Source organism: Eublepharis macularius, chromosome 4 (assembly GCF_028583425.1).
Source record: "Eublepharis macularius isolate TG4126 chromosome 4, MPM_Emac_v1.0, whole genome shotgun sequence".
NCBI lineage: Eukaryota > Metazoa > Chordata > Lepidosauria > Squamata > Eublepharidae > Eublepharis > Eublepharis macularius.
The window spans coordinates 170,167,931-170,180,446 of record NC_072793.1 but is presented as its reverse complement, the minus strand read 5'-3'; the positions used below and the strand labels follow the sequence as shown (position 1 = coordinate 170,180,446).

At 46.2% G+C, this 12,516-nt stretch overlaps 1 protein-coding gene across 1 annotated transcript; it reads right to left on the bottom strand.

The window, feature by feature from the left end:
- Nucleotides 1–11,300: 11,300 nt before the first annotated feature.
- Nucleotides 11,301–12,303, bottom strand: LOC129327818 (zinc finger protein 239-like). The gene is made up of 3 exons (XM_054976572.1): nucleotides 12,068–12,303; nucleotides 11,826–12,025; nucleotides 11,301–11,752 (listed from the first exon to the last, which is right to left on the bottom strand). Exons 1-3 carry the CDS (start codon nucleotides 12,301–12,303, stop codon nucleotides 11,301–11,303), a joined length of 888 nt encoding a protein of 295 aa, XP_054832547.1.
- Between the last annotated feature and the right edge of the window lie 213 nt (nucleotides 12,304–12,516).

Genomic DNA, 12,516 nt, shown 5'->3' with positions numbered 1-12,516 from the left:
GGAACCCTTCTGCCTTCTCTTTCTCATCTGCATTTTTTCTTGGCATGGGGCCTCCTGCATCTTCCTGCTGTGACAGGCTACCAATTCCTTCCTCTGCTTCTGCTTTGCTCCCTTTTTCCATCTGCATTGTCTCTTGGGTATTGATTGAGATCCAGATTTCGTTTCTACATGCAGATCCTCCTCTCTTTCTGGTTCCTTCTCATTTGCCATCTCTCTTCTGTCTGCAACTGGAAAAGAAAGAAAGGAGTCAAGTAGAATGAAAAGGAACAGGTACAGTCAGTAGCAGGTACAGTCAGTAGTGAAGGGTATTTTCTACAGTGAGAGTCAGAGTTCTGGAAAAACTTCAGCAATAACTAGCCATGTGCCAGGTTGTCATGGAAAAGGAGAAAGAGATAACAAGAGGGGTATTTTTGTTCTTCTGCAGAAAGTTGCTTTTAATGTTAAAAGGTAGGTAAAGGCACCAAGTCATTACTGACCCATGGGGGGACATCGCATTACGACGCCTTCTTGGCAGACTTTTTATGAGGTGGTTTGCCATTGCCTTCCCCAGTCATCTACACTCCCCCACCGCCCACCGGAAATGGACCTTGGAAGGATGGAAGGCTGAGTCAACCTTGAGCCCAGCTATCTAAATCCAGCTTCTGCAAGGATCAAATTCAGCTCATGAGCTGAGTATCTGTGACTTTAAGAATAATTATTATTTAAGAATAATAAGAGTGTCTGTGTCTTTAAGAAACAAATATCTTCTGTTGCTGTTACTAGGTAGGAGAAGCCAGGAGGCAGCACAGACAGGGACAGTGAAAAATATCTCCTTTTATACAAAACAAAGGGCTTTTAGCTGAGCTATCAGTGTCAGTGTGGTCTAGTGGTTGGAGTCTCTCATTAACATCTAAGGGACCGAGCTTGAAATAGTCAGACCTCTGCTAGCAAATCCAAACATAGAAAGGCCAGAGAAGGAAACTGGAGGTGGCGGGATTTGCTAGCATGAACCTAACTGGATACTGTCTATCTCTCCTGAACAGATTTCTCTTTACTGCATGAATGCATCTAATGCTTTCGTCCCCAGCAGCTGTAGAATCCCCAGGACTAGGACGTCCTTTTTTCCCTCTGTGGCAAATGAAAGGGTGTCCTGAAGTCAAAGAGGGCCAAAGGAATAGGCTACTCCCTCACTTCTCTTCCCTATTCATGATATAAGGGGGGGAAATCGTTACCAAGGGAGATCACGGTGTGGTAATTTTCTTCCATCACTTCCCAGTAGAGTTTTCTTTGATCTGGATCCAGCAGAGCCCATTCCTCCTCCGTGAAGAACAAGGCTACGTCCCAAAAGGACACTGGGGATCTCTGAAAGAAGAACAGATTTCCCACCTGTTTTTTTATTCTCATCCCAGGGAACTCAAGAAAGAAAGAAAGAAAAATCCCATTGACCAGTAAATAGATTATAAGAATGCAATACATCAAACTAATGGATTGCACCTGGTTTTTGTTCTCTCATGTGATGTCGAAAAGGCTTTAGGCAAAATATACTGGGAATTTATTTTTGCCACAATGACTGACTTTGGCTTTGCTCATCAATTTTTGAAGTGGATTAGAAGAATTCTTTATTCATCTCCTAGATCTAGGGTACTGACTAATGGTGTTTTTTCTCACCATTCTCTTTCTTCTAGACAAGGTTGTCCTCTTTCTCCCTTATTTTTGATCTGTCTTTGGAACTCCTGGCTTGTGCCATCAGTCAAAACAATAATATTCATGGCTCTGTACATAACCATTTGGAATATAAAAGTATCCTAGATGTAGATGATCTTTTATTGTCTAAGAAACTCAGTCTTCCATCTCAGTATTCACGAATGGGATGTGAGGGCGATCTGGCTGCGACATCTGTCAACCCATTGATCGCCAGGGTTGATTCGGCTGATCTGACTGGCTAGGCGGGTGTCCCCTTCCTCCCTCACCGCTCCATGTGTGTCCCTCCCGAAGCTGCGCACTCGGTGGAAGAGGACGACCATCCCAGATAGGAGTGTACCGTTCGTCGGTCAAGGGTATACAATCACCATGTGTATTTGCTAATAGACATTTTTGAGGGTGCCCTGATGTCATCACTTATCTTGGAATATGGATTCCTAGAGATATTAAGTTTATAATTTTGCTCAATTTCATCAAGTTGATAAGTGATATATATTTTTGGATCTGGACAGATGGGCAATTTTCAACCTGTCATTATGAGGTAAAGTAAATAATAATAATAATAACATTTGATTTATATACCACCCTTCAGGACAACTTAATGCCCACTCAGTGCCGCGTACAAAGTATGTTATTATTATGCCCATAACAACAAACAACCTGTGAGGTGAGTGGGGCTGAGAGCGCTCCTAGAAGCTGTGACTGACCCAAGGTCACTCAGCTGGCTTCAAGTGGAGGAGTGGGGAATCAAACCTGGTTCTCCAGATTAGAGTCCTGCATTCTTAACCACTACCCCAAACTGGCACTACACTCAAAATGAACAGTATGTCTAGAATGACATCTGTGGTGTGCAATTCCATTTCCATTCCACCTTGCAATATCTTCAGAAAAGTTAATACTTGATTTTGGAAATTCACCTTGGTTTTCTCTTAAAGGGGATGCAACTTTCATTGAATGGAGGAGGATTTACTCTCCTGATCTTAGTTTATAAGATCAGGCATACTTGGTAACTTGTACTAATTGTAGGCTCTGGTATATCTTAGGAACGGATCTTGCATCTGATTAAGGATCTTGCATCTGATTAAGGAATGAATGATTTTATTCAAGAAGTACAACTTTGACAGAAAGGAGAGAAACAGAATAGATACTAATGGCCTCAGTAAACAGGGAGGAGGGAACATCCTGGAGGAAGCAGGAAGTAGCCTAAGAATACCAATCTGGAGACATTCAGGAAGGACAAAAGAGAGGAGGAAAGAAGGATCCCATCCTGCTACCTATCTAACCGTCAGATCCACTGTCCCTTGCAGGTATTCTGTGTCTTCTGACTTCTCTGTACACAAAACATGGTATTTCCAACACTAATTGCTGAGATTATTCCTCCCATGTGTGGATCATCCGTCTTGGGCCCCTTTGGAGGCTTTTTGGCTGGTCCCCCTCTTTAAATGGAGGGCATTTATGACTATTCATGCTTAAATGGAGCCTGTTCCTCCAGCAATTTCTGCAGTTAGGGAACTGTAGCACAAAGTCACTATATCAATTTGACCCATTTTTACATATTAAATTAACATCGGCCAATCCAGATTAAAAAATTCGGAGGAAATGTTTTCTAAGTTTGGACAGATAGGGGGATGTTTACTTTAGATGATGAGTTTTTTTTCATTTTCTCAACTGAAATAAAAACATAGAGCTGGAAGGGACCGCAAAGGGATATCTAGTCCAATCCCTGTACAATGCAGGAAATTCACAGCTACTCCCCCTACACCCCACACTGACCCCTGCTCAATGCCCGGAGGAGGGCAAAAAACCGGCATTTTCCTGGACTTATTTGTAGATACTTGGAAAACTTTTATGGATGCTTATATGTAGAACTAGAGAGCTCCCACTCTGGCCCAGCCAGCCAGGAAAGGGCCAGCCAATGAATCGGCCAGCAGAGTCACCAGCACAGGTACCAGCCCCTGCAACAGACCCAGATGCCAGCTCTGCCCTTATGTCTACCCAGGAAATACAATTACGGGACCCAATGGCATCAACTACACTATCTCTGGCTCTTACAGCTGGTCATCCTCCAATGTGATATATGCCCTCATGTGCCAACAATGTCCATCTGCTCTGTACATTGGACAAACCAGCCAACCTCTACGCAAAAGAATAAATGGACGCAAATCTGACATTAAAAATGGCAACATCCAGAAACCAGTGGGAGAATACTTTGATCTACCAGGACACTCCATCAAGGACTTAAAGATCATCTTAGTTCAACAGAACCCTTTCAAAAACAAAATCCAATGGGAAGCTGCTAAATTGGAATTCATATGTAAATTTGACCTAGTCAGAATTGGATTGAATAGAGACTATGAATGGTTGTCTCATTATCAGAAGTAACTGATTTCATTATCAGAAGCCAACGGATCCCATTATCAGAAGCTACTGATTGCATCTACTCCTCCCTCCCCTCATATATCTGACCAGTTTCTTCTTACCCTTCACGCATCTGACGAAGAGAACTGTGATTCTCGAAAGCTTATGCTACAGTAAAGTTGGTTAGTCTTAAAGGTGCTACTGGACTCTTTTCGATTTTGCTACTACAGACTAACACGGCTAACTCCTCTGGATCTATGAACCTCTGAGATGTAACATTCAGTACCAACTGGAGCCTCTACGTTGACTGTGAGGGAAGTCCTATGTAGACCGCATTAAGTAGTCTAGGCTTTATGTTACTGTGGCGTTGATGCAGATGGACACATTGACCACGTCAAGGTAGGGGGCCATATTCTGTGTAGACTGAGTTGAAAGAGCGCATTTTTCCAGACTTATTAACCTGCTTCTCTACCAGCGATGAGGCACCCCCTGGACTCTTAACTGAGGCTGCAAGAGTCAAGTGAACACCATCGAAACTGAGGAACGCATTCGCCTTGGTTTAAGGTAAGGACAAACCTATTGCAGAAATATCATTAAGTTAGAGGGCATTATTCTGATCTATAAAAATAAACTGAAAGTCAGGAGCCTCAAAATGGGCCACCAGCTTCAAGCCGATTTTGGGAGGTGCAGTGTCAAAAATGAAGGGAATCGCAACATCTAGACCCACACTCGCCCCAGAACATCCCTCCTCTATATTGCAAGGGCAGTTTTCTCCCCAGAGGCTAACTCAAGAGGGCTTCTAAAGGGTGATGCCCATTAATATCACACTCCAGGGAAAATAACGGTATGCACTGAAAATACTTACCGCTGTAGGCTCCAATACAGCCAAAGGCTTCTTGGCCCGAGGAGCCCGGAGGGCCAAAGAGCGCCTTGAAAACCCCACCCGGCGAGTGCAGCGAGCTCCGGGGCCTGTGAGCACCGGGGACCCTCCGGGCCAGAGCAGCGCTCCGTCCAGCTGCCCAGAAGATCCACCCGGGCTGCTTGCAGGGAGCGCGCCCGGGAAGCCGCCCTTCTCCGCGCTCCCTCCCTCCAGCCCTTCCATCCGCGCGTCTTTTCTCTGCTCGCCCCAGATCTGTTCACGCAGTCCGAAACTCACCTCTCCCGCAGACGCGCCAAACCCAAAGTCTCCCTCCGGCCAAGGAAAAGGGGGCAGAGGAGAGTCCCCGCTGAACTCCATGGCGCCCCAATTCCCTTCGCTCTCGAGGAAAATGCCCCTTCGACGCCGGCAAGGAGCAGGCTTAGCCTCCCTGATGCTTGCTGAGCCTTCTGGGAATTGTAGTTCTTTGTAACAACCAGTCTTCAAACTGAATATTGGCCCTTGGAAGGGAAGCTTTCTTGGCTGTTCTGTGCAGCTTCACCTGACGGCACGAGAGGCCAGCTGGAGAGACCCTGAAGAGAAACAGAAGGCGAGGGGGCAGAAACTGCTCCAGATCTTCAGGCTCCACTGCTTCTGCTCTGTGCGGTACTGACGCTTTCCAGCAGGGACGCCTTAAGTGTTTTGAATGCTTCCCTTCAAGAGCGAGGAAACCGCAGAAGCCCCGGGTCGAAGCCCTGACTTCCCTCCCCTTGTAACGGAGGGATTTAAGCGGATCTTTCCTTTCCCCTGTTTGGAGGGAGAGTCTGGCTTTTGTTTGACTGCAGGTGAGTTTAGGATTTCCTAAAGAGCTCTTGGGCAGGAGTGGGTGGAGGGATGAGAGGGAAAATATGCTGGAAAAAAGGGGAAGAAGGAAGGGGGCTGGCGGGAGAGTTATCTGGGGAGTCTGGAAATAAACACATTTAATTTTGTTGCTTTTCGTTGGTTTGTTCTCTTTTCATCAAATTACTAGCCTGTAGGGTTTGTGTCTTCTTCCCTAAATGCTTAGGAATAGAAAGATATAGGAGATGTCTTTTTTGGCCACCAATGTCCTTGGAGGACACAGGAGAAATTTGCTGTCCTAGAAGCAGCTTGAAGAGCTCTCTACTGGGAAATTATGAAAGAAAATTTCAAGACTACAGCCTCTGAGTGTAAGGATTTCCCCTCCTTTTATCATGAATAAGGAAGAGAAGGAAGCAGGGAGCATCTTCCTTTGTGATTTTGTCCACCTGGGGAAAGAATGCAACTCCCCCATCCCCAGATTGTTCAGTAACCAGCAAGAAATGCATTCAATACAGGCTGTAGAAAAGAGCAAGAGTCCAGTAGCACCTATAAGACTAACAACATTTCTGGTAGGGTATGAGCTTTTGTGAGTCTCAGCTCACTTTTCAGGTATCTGGTATCTTCTGATATCTGAAGAAGTGACTGACTCATGAAAGCTCATACCCTACCACAAATTTTGTTAGTCTTCTAGGTGCTACTGGACTCTTGCTCTTTTCTACTGTTACAGACAGGCTAACAGAGCTACCCATTTCAATACATGCTATAAGAGGAAATCCATCATTGGAGAAGATTCTGATCAGAGGGGATAAATCTATCAGATCCCTGCAGCTGTTCTCTTATTCTGCAGCCTTTCTATTCTGACATGGAGCGGCTCTCCCACAATCCTTTGCTTGTGCAACTGCGACTGATGGGAGAAAAGTAGAAATTGCATTGAGGATTCCACCAGGGAAGGAGGACAAGCCCTAGTTTGGTGGCTGAGGACCTTGTTTTGCTCACTGACGGGACCCTGAATCCAGACCTCGTATCTCAGCCGCATCTGAGGGAAATGCTCTTCCTCCAGAGCTCTGAGGAGTCGGGCAGGTGTGCAAATGAGCTCCTGTCAGGGGCAGGTTGGGGGGAAGCAGGATGCTGAAGGGGCTATTTCAGGACATGATTCTGAATTTTTCCATCAGAGCTCTGCTTGTCCGGTTTTGCCTGATCAAGAACACAATCGGTATGAAAGGTATCCTGTACTGCAGTGGCACTTCTTGTGGGTATAACTTCTCAAAGTGGGTGGCCTTGTGCTGGGGATAAACTAGAGAGGACAGCATCGGCAAAAACAACAGCCACAGTGGTAATAAAGTGGCCATAGCCCAGTGGTTAGAGCCTGTTTTACATGCAGGAAGCCTCACGTTCAACCCTCGCATCTGCCTTTAACAGATCTCAGGTATGAGATTTGGGAAAGACCCTTCTCTGCCTGGCATCAGGAAGAACAGGTGGTTTGCGTAGATATTTGCATATCCTATAATGCAAGTTCACATGTACCCCCCCCCACCCACAAGCACATACAGTAATATTCTAAATGATCCATAGAACGGTGTTATCTGAAGTTTATATTTTAAAAATGTTTTACATGATGTGTTTCTCTTGATTTTTCCCCAACTCCATAAGAATCTCCGATTCCCAGAGATGACCACATCTTTTGCCTGGACAAAGAGGAAGTGTTTCTCCTGGATGCCAAGGAAGCAAAGCTACTAACAGGTTCTTCCTAGAATGTGCAGAAAGACCCTTCAGGGCCTGAGAATTGGGATCCTATTTAATACATGAACGACAGATGTCTCCTGGTCTGAGTTTTCCTCCTGCGGCATGACATTCTCCACTTTGATCCAACCAGGTACCCTGAGAGGAACCGTGTTCTCTGTGTGTCCAGTCTTGCTAAAGGAATCCTAGAAGAATTTCCTCCCTCAGTAGGCCAAAGATGCCCTCTTTCTCTCTCCCTCAGACAGATGATGGGACTTTGAGGGCAAGGAAAGACCCTGCCTCAGAAGAAGCCCTGGAGAGTTTGCCTGGCAGATTTCAAGAGAACGTTTCCTTCCCAGCCGAGCAAGGTGAGAGTTTCCTTTACACTCTGACTGACGAAACACAAGATTCAGAGCCAGGAAGAGTTCCTTCTTCATACCCTGAAGTATTTTTAAAAATATTTTTTTATTTATGTCATTTATAGTCCACCTTTCTGACTAAGACTCAAGGCGGATTACACAGCATGAAATTAGTACAGTCAGTATTAAGGACAATTTTATAAACAATGCCATCGGGTAAATAAACTTAATTTTACAAAGACAGAACATTAGCAAGAATCCAATACAGAGTTGAAAAAATACTGAAACAGAACATAAGCAATTCTAGGGCTGACATAGCACATATTTAAAGCAACAAATAGTATGTAAGCCCATGTACAGGCTGCTGTTGATTTCGCCCATGTGCAAGCGGGCACCTGTGGAAGACTCTGTTCAGATGAGCAAAGTTGCCGTTGAGGAACATACAGTGGGAGGTGGTCCCATTGGTCTTAGGACCTATATTTCTGGAAGTGTTACATCGGGAAAAGCCAGTTTTTTTCACGATTATTAGGAACAGAGCAGGTGGCAATGACACTCCTGACCTTAACCCAGCTGCTATTAGCAATGGAGCACTTGGCAATGCCCACCCCCCCTTTACCCAGCTGGGATCAGAAACAGAGCAGGTGGTTTTGCCCACCCGAAGCCTTAACCCATCAGGTATTAGGAGCGGAGTAGGTGGCAATGCCCACCCCCACCTTAACCCAGCTGGAATTAGGAGTTGAGCAGGTGGCAATGCCCGCACCCTCTTCACCCAGCTGGGATCAGAAGCAGAGCAGGTAGTAAAGCCCGCCGCCCACGTTTACCTGTCAGGATCAGGCGCAGAGCAGGAAGCAATGCCTGTTCCTCCCTTCCCCCAGTGGGGAGCAGGTGGCAATGCCCACCCCACTTCACCTAGCTGGGATCAGGCTCGGAGCAGGTGGCAATGCTTGCCCCCCTTCCCCCAGCCGTAGTCAGGCACAGAACAGGAGGCAATGCCCTCCCTCTTTACCCAGCATGTATCACGCATGGAGCAGGTAGCAAAGCCCACCACCCCTTCACATGGCCAAGATCAAGCAGATTAGGTGTGGAGCAATGACAATGCCCACCCCGCTCCTTCACCAGCTAGAATCAGTGATGGGGGAGGAGCAAATGCCTGCCTGCCTGCCCTCCCCTTTCTAGAGCCCGTTGTATTTTCCCCCACAACGGGCTTTGTTGCTAGTACAATATAATACAGTACAATATCACAAGTTCCCAAGAGAAAAATGCATAAATCAGTGTAAAGATTGGAAAAAGGAAACACAACGGGCATAGACACCCTCCCGCCTCCCCTAGTGGAGGAGCCAAGCAGTTTTCTCCTGCGCTCAGGTGGCATGATAGTGAGATATTTTCTGGCAGACCCCCAAGTCCTTCTCAGTCCCACAAAGGTGGCAATTAACTCCTTACTCTTTAGTGAGATGAGTCCGATTTCCTTAAAGTTGGGGCAGGCTGCCTTTAAGCAGTGCAACTGCTCCTTTTCCCCAGCCTGAAAACATTAAATAAGTGACTGACTACAGACCCTCTTCGTAAGGAGACCAGCGAACCTGCACTGCAGGCCGCCCCCCAGAAACTACTAACTGCGGTACACACACACACAGACACACACACACAGACACACACACACACTCTCTCTCTCTCCCCCTCTCCCCTCTCTCTCTCCCTCTCCCCTCTCTCTCCCTCCCTCCCTCCCTCCCTCCCTCTCTCTCTCTCTCTCTCGGCCTACCGCCTCTCTCAATGGCTGGCATTCAATTCAGGAAAAACAATAAAGCAAGAAAAGGTTAAAAAGTCAACTTACAGTCTTCAAAGTTCAAACGACAAAAAGGGGTGGAAAAGGCACGTGAACCCCAAAATCCGAGTCACGGCACCAGCTGTGGCGGGAATTTTTAGGGGACCCCCTTGTTCTGGATTCCCCTCGCCACTTCGGTTCATTATTCTGGGGAGCCCCTTACCAAGGCTTGGAGGGATATAAGCTAAACTGGCTCTCCCTAGTGCTGATCTGAGCTGCTGACACACAGAGAGGCACCTTTGTACGGAAAAGATCTTAACCAGACTGAAAGAGATACAATAGTGGCAGGACAAGGCTCCAAAGCCGGGCCCGCTTGCCCTTGAATATTTCCAATAGTTAGCAACAGGGCTTTTTTTCTGGGAAAAGAGGTGGTGGAACTCAGTGGGTTGCCCTCAGAGAAAATGGTCACATGGCTGGTGGCCCCACCCCCTGACCTCCAGACAGAGGGGAGTTTAGATTGCCCTCCGCGCTGCTCAGCAGCGCGAAGGGCAATCTAAACTCCCCTCTGTCTGGAGATCAGGGGGCGGGGCCACCAGCCATGTGACCATTTTCAAGAGGTTCCAGAACGCCGTTCCCCCGCGTTCCCCCTGAAAAAAAGCCCTGGTTAGCAAGACAGATAACAATACAGACACACAAGCATGCAACAATAGTAGTACTATAAAATAATCCCTCCCCCCACAAGAGCGCTCTTGGACCACCCGTTGAAAACCCCAGGACCAGACAGGTTTCTGTGAGTTCCCAAGAGGCAGTGCAGAGTGCTTTCTGCCTAGCACTTTTATAGACCGATTCTCCAAGACTCTTACGTAGTTTGACACTTCATCAATTACGTAGGCTTTGTTCTTTAAAGGTATTTCTGATATAAGGATGTTACAAAAACATAATTAGAACATTCCCTTCTGTCATGACAGACAGTTTTCTTGATATACATATAGGCTAAAGCTGTAGATGACAAAGGAATGTTTACACTTCGCCCATCACTGGCAGGGTCAAATTGTTCCAGCCGGAAATAAGGTACCCCTTACTCTTGTCTTGCTATAATTTACATGTAGAGGCCAAAAGGCCTTTAGCCAATTAGTCCCTATTTTATGACTCCATCTGAGGGGGAGAAGACCTTCAGCCAGCTCTCAAGAAACGAAACTTACATACAATGAAACTTAAATGCCGAGAGAGCCGTAGGAAGGTGCTATCAAGCCAGGACTGGTTCCATGCTACAGTTTTGGGCCTAGCCTCGATCCAAACTCCAGAATTCTCACGACAATGAGGAAGAACTTCCTGACAGTTAGAGTGGTCCCTCAGTGGAACAGGCTTCCTCAGGAGGTGGTGGGTTCTCCTTCTTTGGAGGTTTTAAAGAAGAGGCTAGATGGCCCTCTGACAGCAATGCTGATTCTGTGAACCTGGGCAGATCATGAGGGGGAGGGCAGAAGGGGTTGCATCAGTACTTGGTTCTCGTGGCCCTTCTTAAATGCCCATGGTAATGTCAATTGCTACCTTGGGGTCAGGAGGTAATTTTTTACAGGCCAGTTTGGCAAGGGATCCTGGAGATTTCACCATCTTTTGGGCATGGAGCAGAGGTCACTGGGGCAGTCGGGGAGGGGGTAGTTTTGAATTTCCTGAATTCTGCAGGGGGTTGAACTAGATGACCCCAGAGGTCCCTTCCAACCCTATGAATCTATGATTTATATGACTTCTCTCCTGTGTGAATCTTTTCATGCGTAGTTAGGTAGCCATGCTGAGAAAAGCTCTTTCCATATTCCAAGCATTTATATGGCTTTTCTGCAGTGTGAATACTTTGATGTGCAATTAAGTTTCCATTGTGAGAAAAGCTCTTTCCACACTCCAAGCATTTATAGGGCCTTTCCCTTGTGTGAATCCTTTGATGTGCAGTTAGCGTACCATTCTGTGAAAAGTTTTTTCCACACTCCAAGCATTTATATGGCTTCTCGCCTGTGTGAATCCTTCGATGCACCATTAGGCGGCCATTCTGAGAAAAGCTCTTTCCACATTTCAAGCAGTTATATGGCTTTTCTGCAGTGTGAATCCTTTGATGTTTCGTTAGGTTGCTACTGTTAGAAAAGCTATTTCCACACTCCAAGCATTTATAGGGTTTTTCCCATGTGACTCCTTTGATGTGCAGTTAGCGTACCATTCTGTGAAAAGTTTTTTCCACACTCCAAGCATTTATATGGCTTCTCGCCTGTGTGAATCCTTTGATGCGCCATTAGGTGGCCATTCTGAGAAAAGTTTTTTCCACATTCCAAGCATTTATATGGCTTTTCCACAGTGTGAACCCTTTGATGCCTAGTTAGGTTGCTACTCTGAGAAAATCTCTTTCCACACTCCAAACATTTATAGGGCTTTCCCCTTGTGTGAATCCTTTGATGTGCAGTTAATGTACTATTCTGAGAAAAGTTCTTTCCACACTCCAAGCATTTAGACGGCTTCTCCTCTGTGTGAATCCTTGGATGCGCCATTAGGTGGCCATTCTGAGAAAAGCAATTTCCACACTTCCAGCATTTATATGGCTTCTCCCTTCTGTGAGCCTTTCGATGTGCAGTAAGTTCACTACTCCAGTGGAAGCTCTTTCCATGCTCCAAACATTTATATCTTTTCCGGTATGTTGTAATGTGGTATTTTTTCAGACTGTATTTGCAGCTGAATCTCTTTTCAGTCATGGAACCCTTCTGTCTTCTCTTTCTCATCTGCATTTTATCTTGGGCTGGGGACTCTTGCATATTTCTGCTCTGACAGGCAACCAATTCCTTCCTCTGCTTCTGCTTCGCTCCCTTTTTCCATCTGCATTGTCTCTTTGGTACCAGTTGATCTCCAGATTTCGCTTCCACATGCAGATCTTCCTCTTTTTCCACCATCACCCTTCCTGGTTCCTT

Excerpts from the sequence above, each read along its gene's own strand:
- LOC129327818 (XM_054976572.1), bottom strand. The coding sequence starts at position 12,303 with ATGACTGAAAAGAGATTCAGCTGCAAATACAGTCTGAAAAAATACCAC. Across the intron at positions 12,026-12,067 it reads ATTCACACAGAGGAGAAGCC|TACATTAACTGCACATCAAA; the intron begins GTCTAAATGCTT and ends TTCTCAGAATAG. Across the intron at positions 11,753-11,825 it reads GCATCAAAGGATTCACACAG|GAGTCACATGGGAAAAACCC; the intron begins GCGAGAAGCCAT and ends TGCACATCAAAG.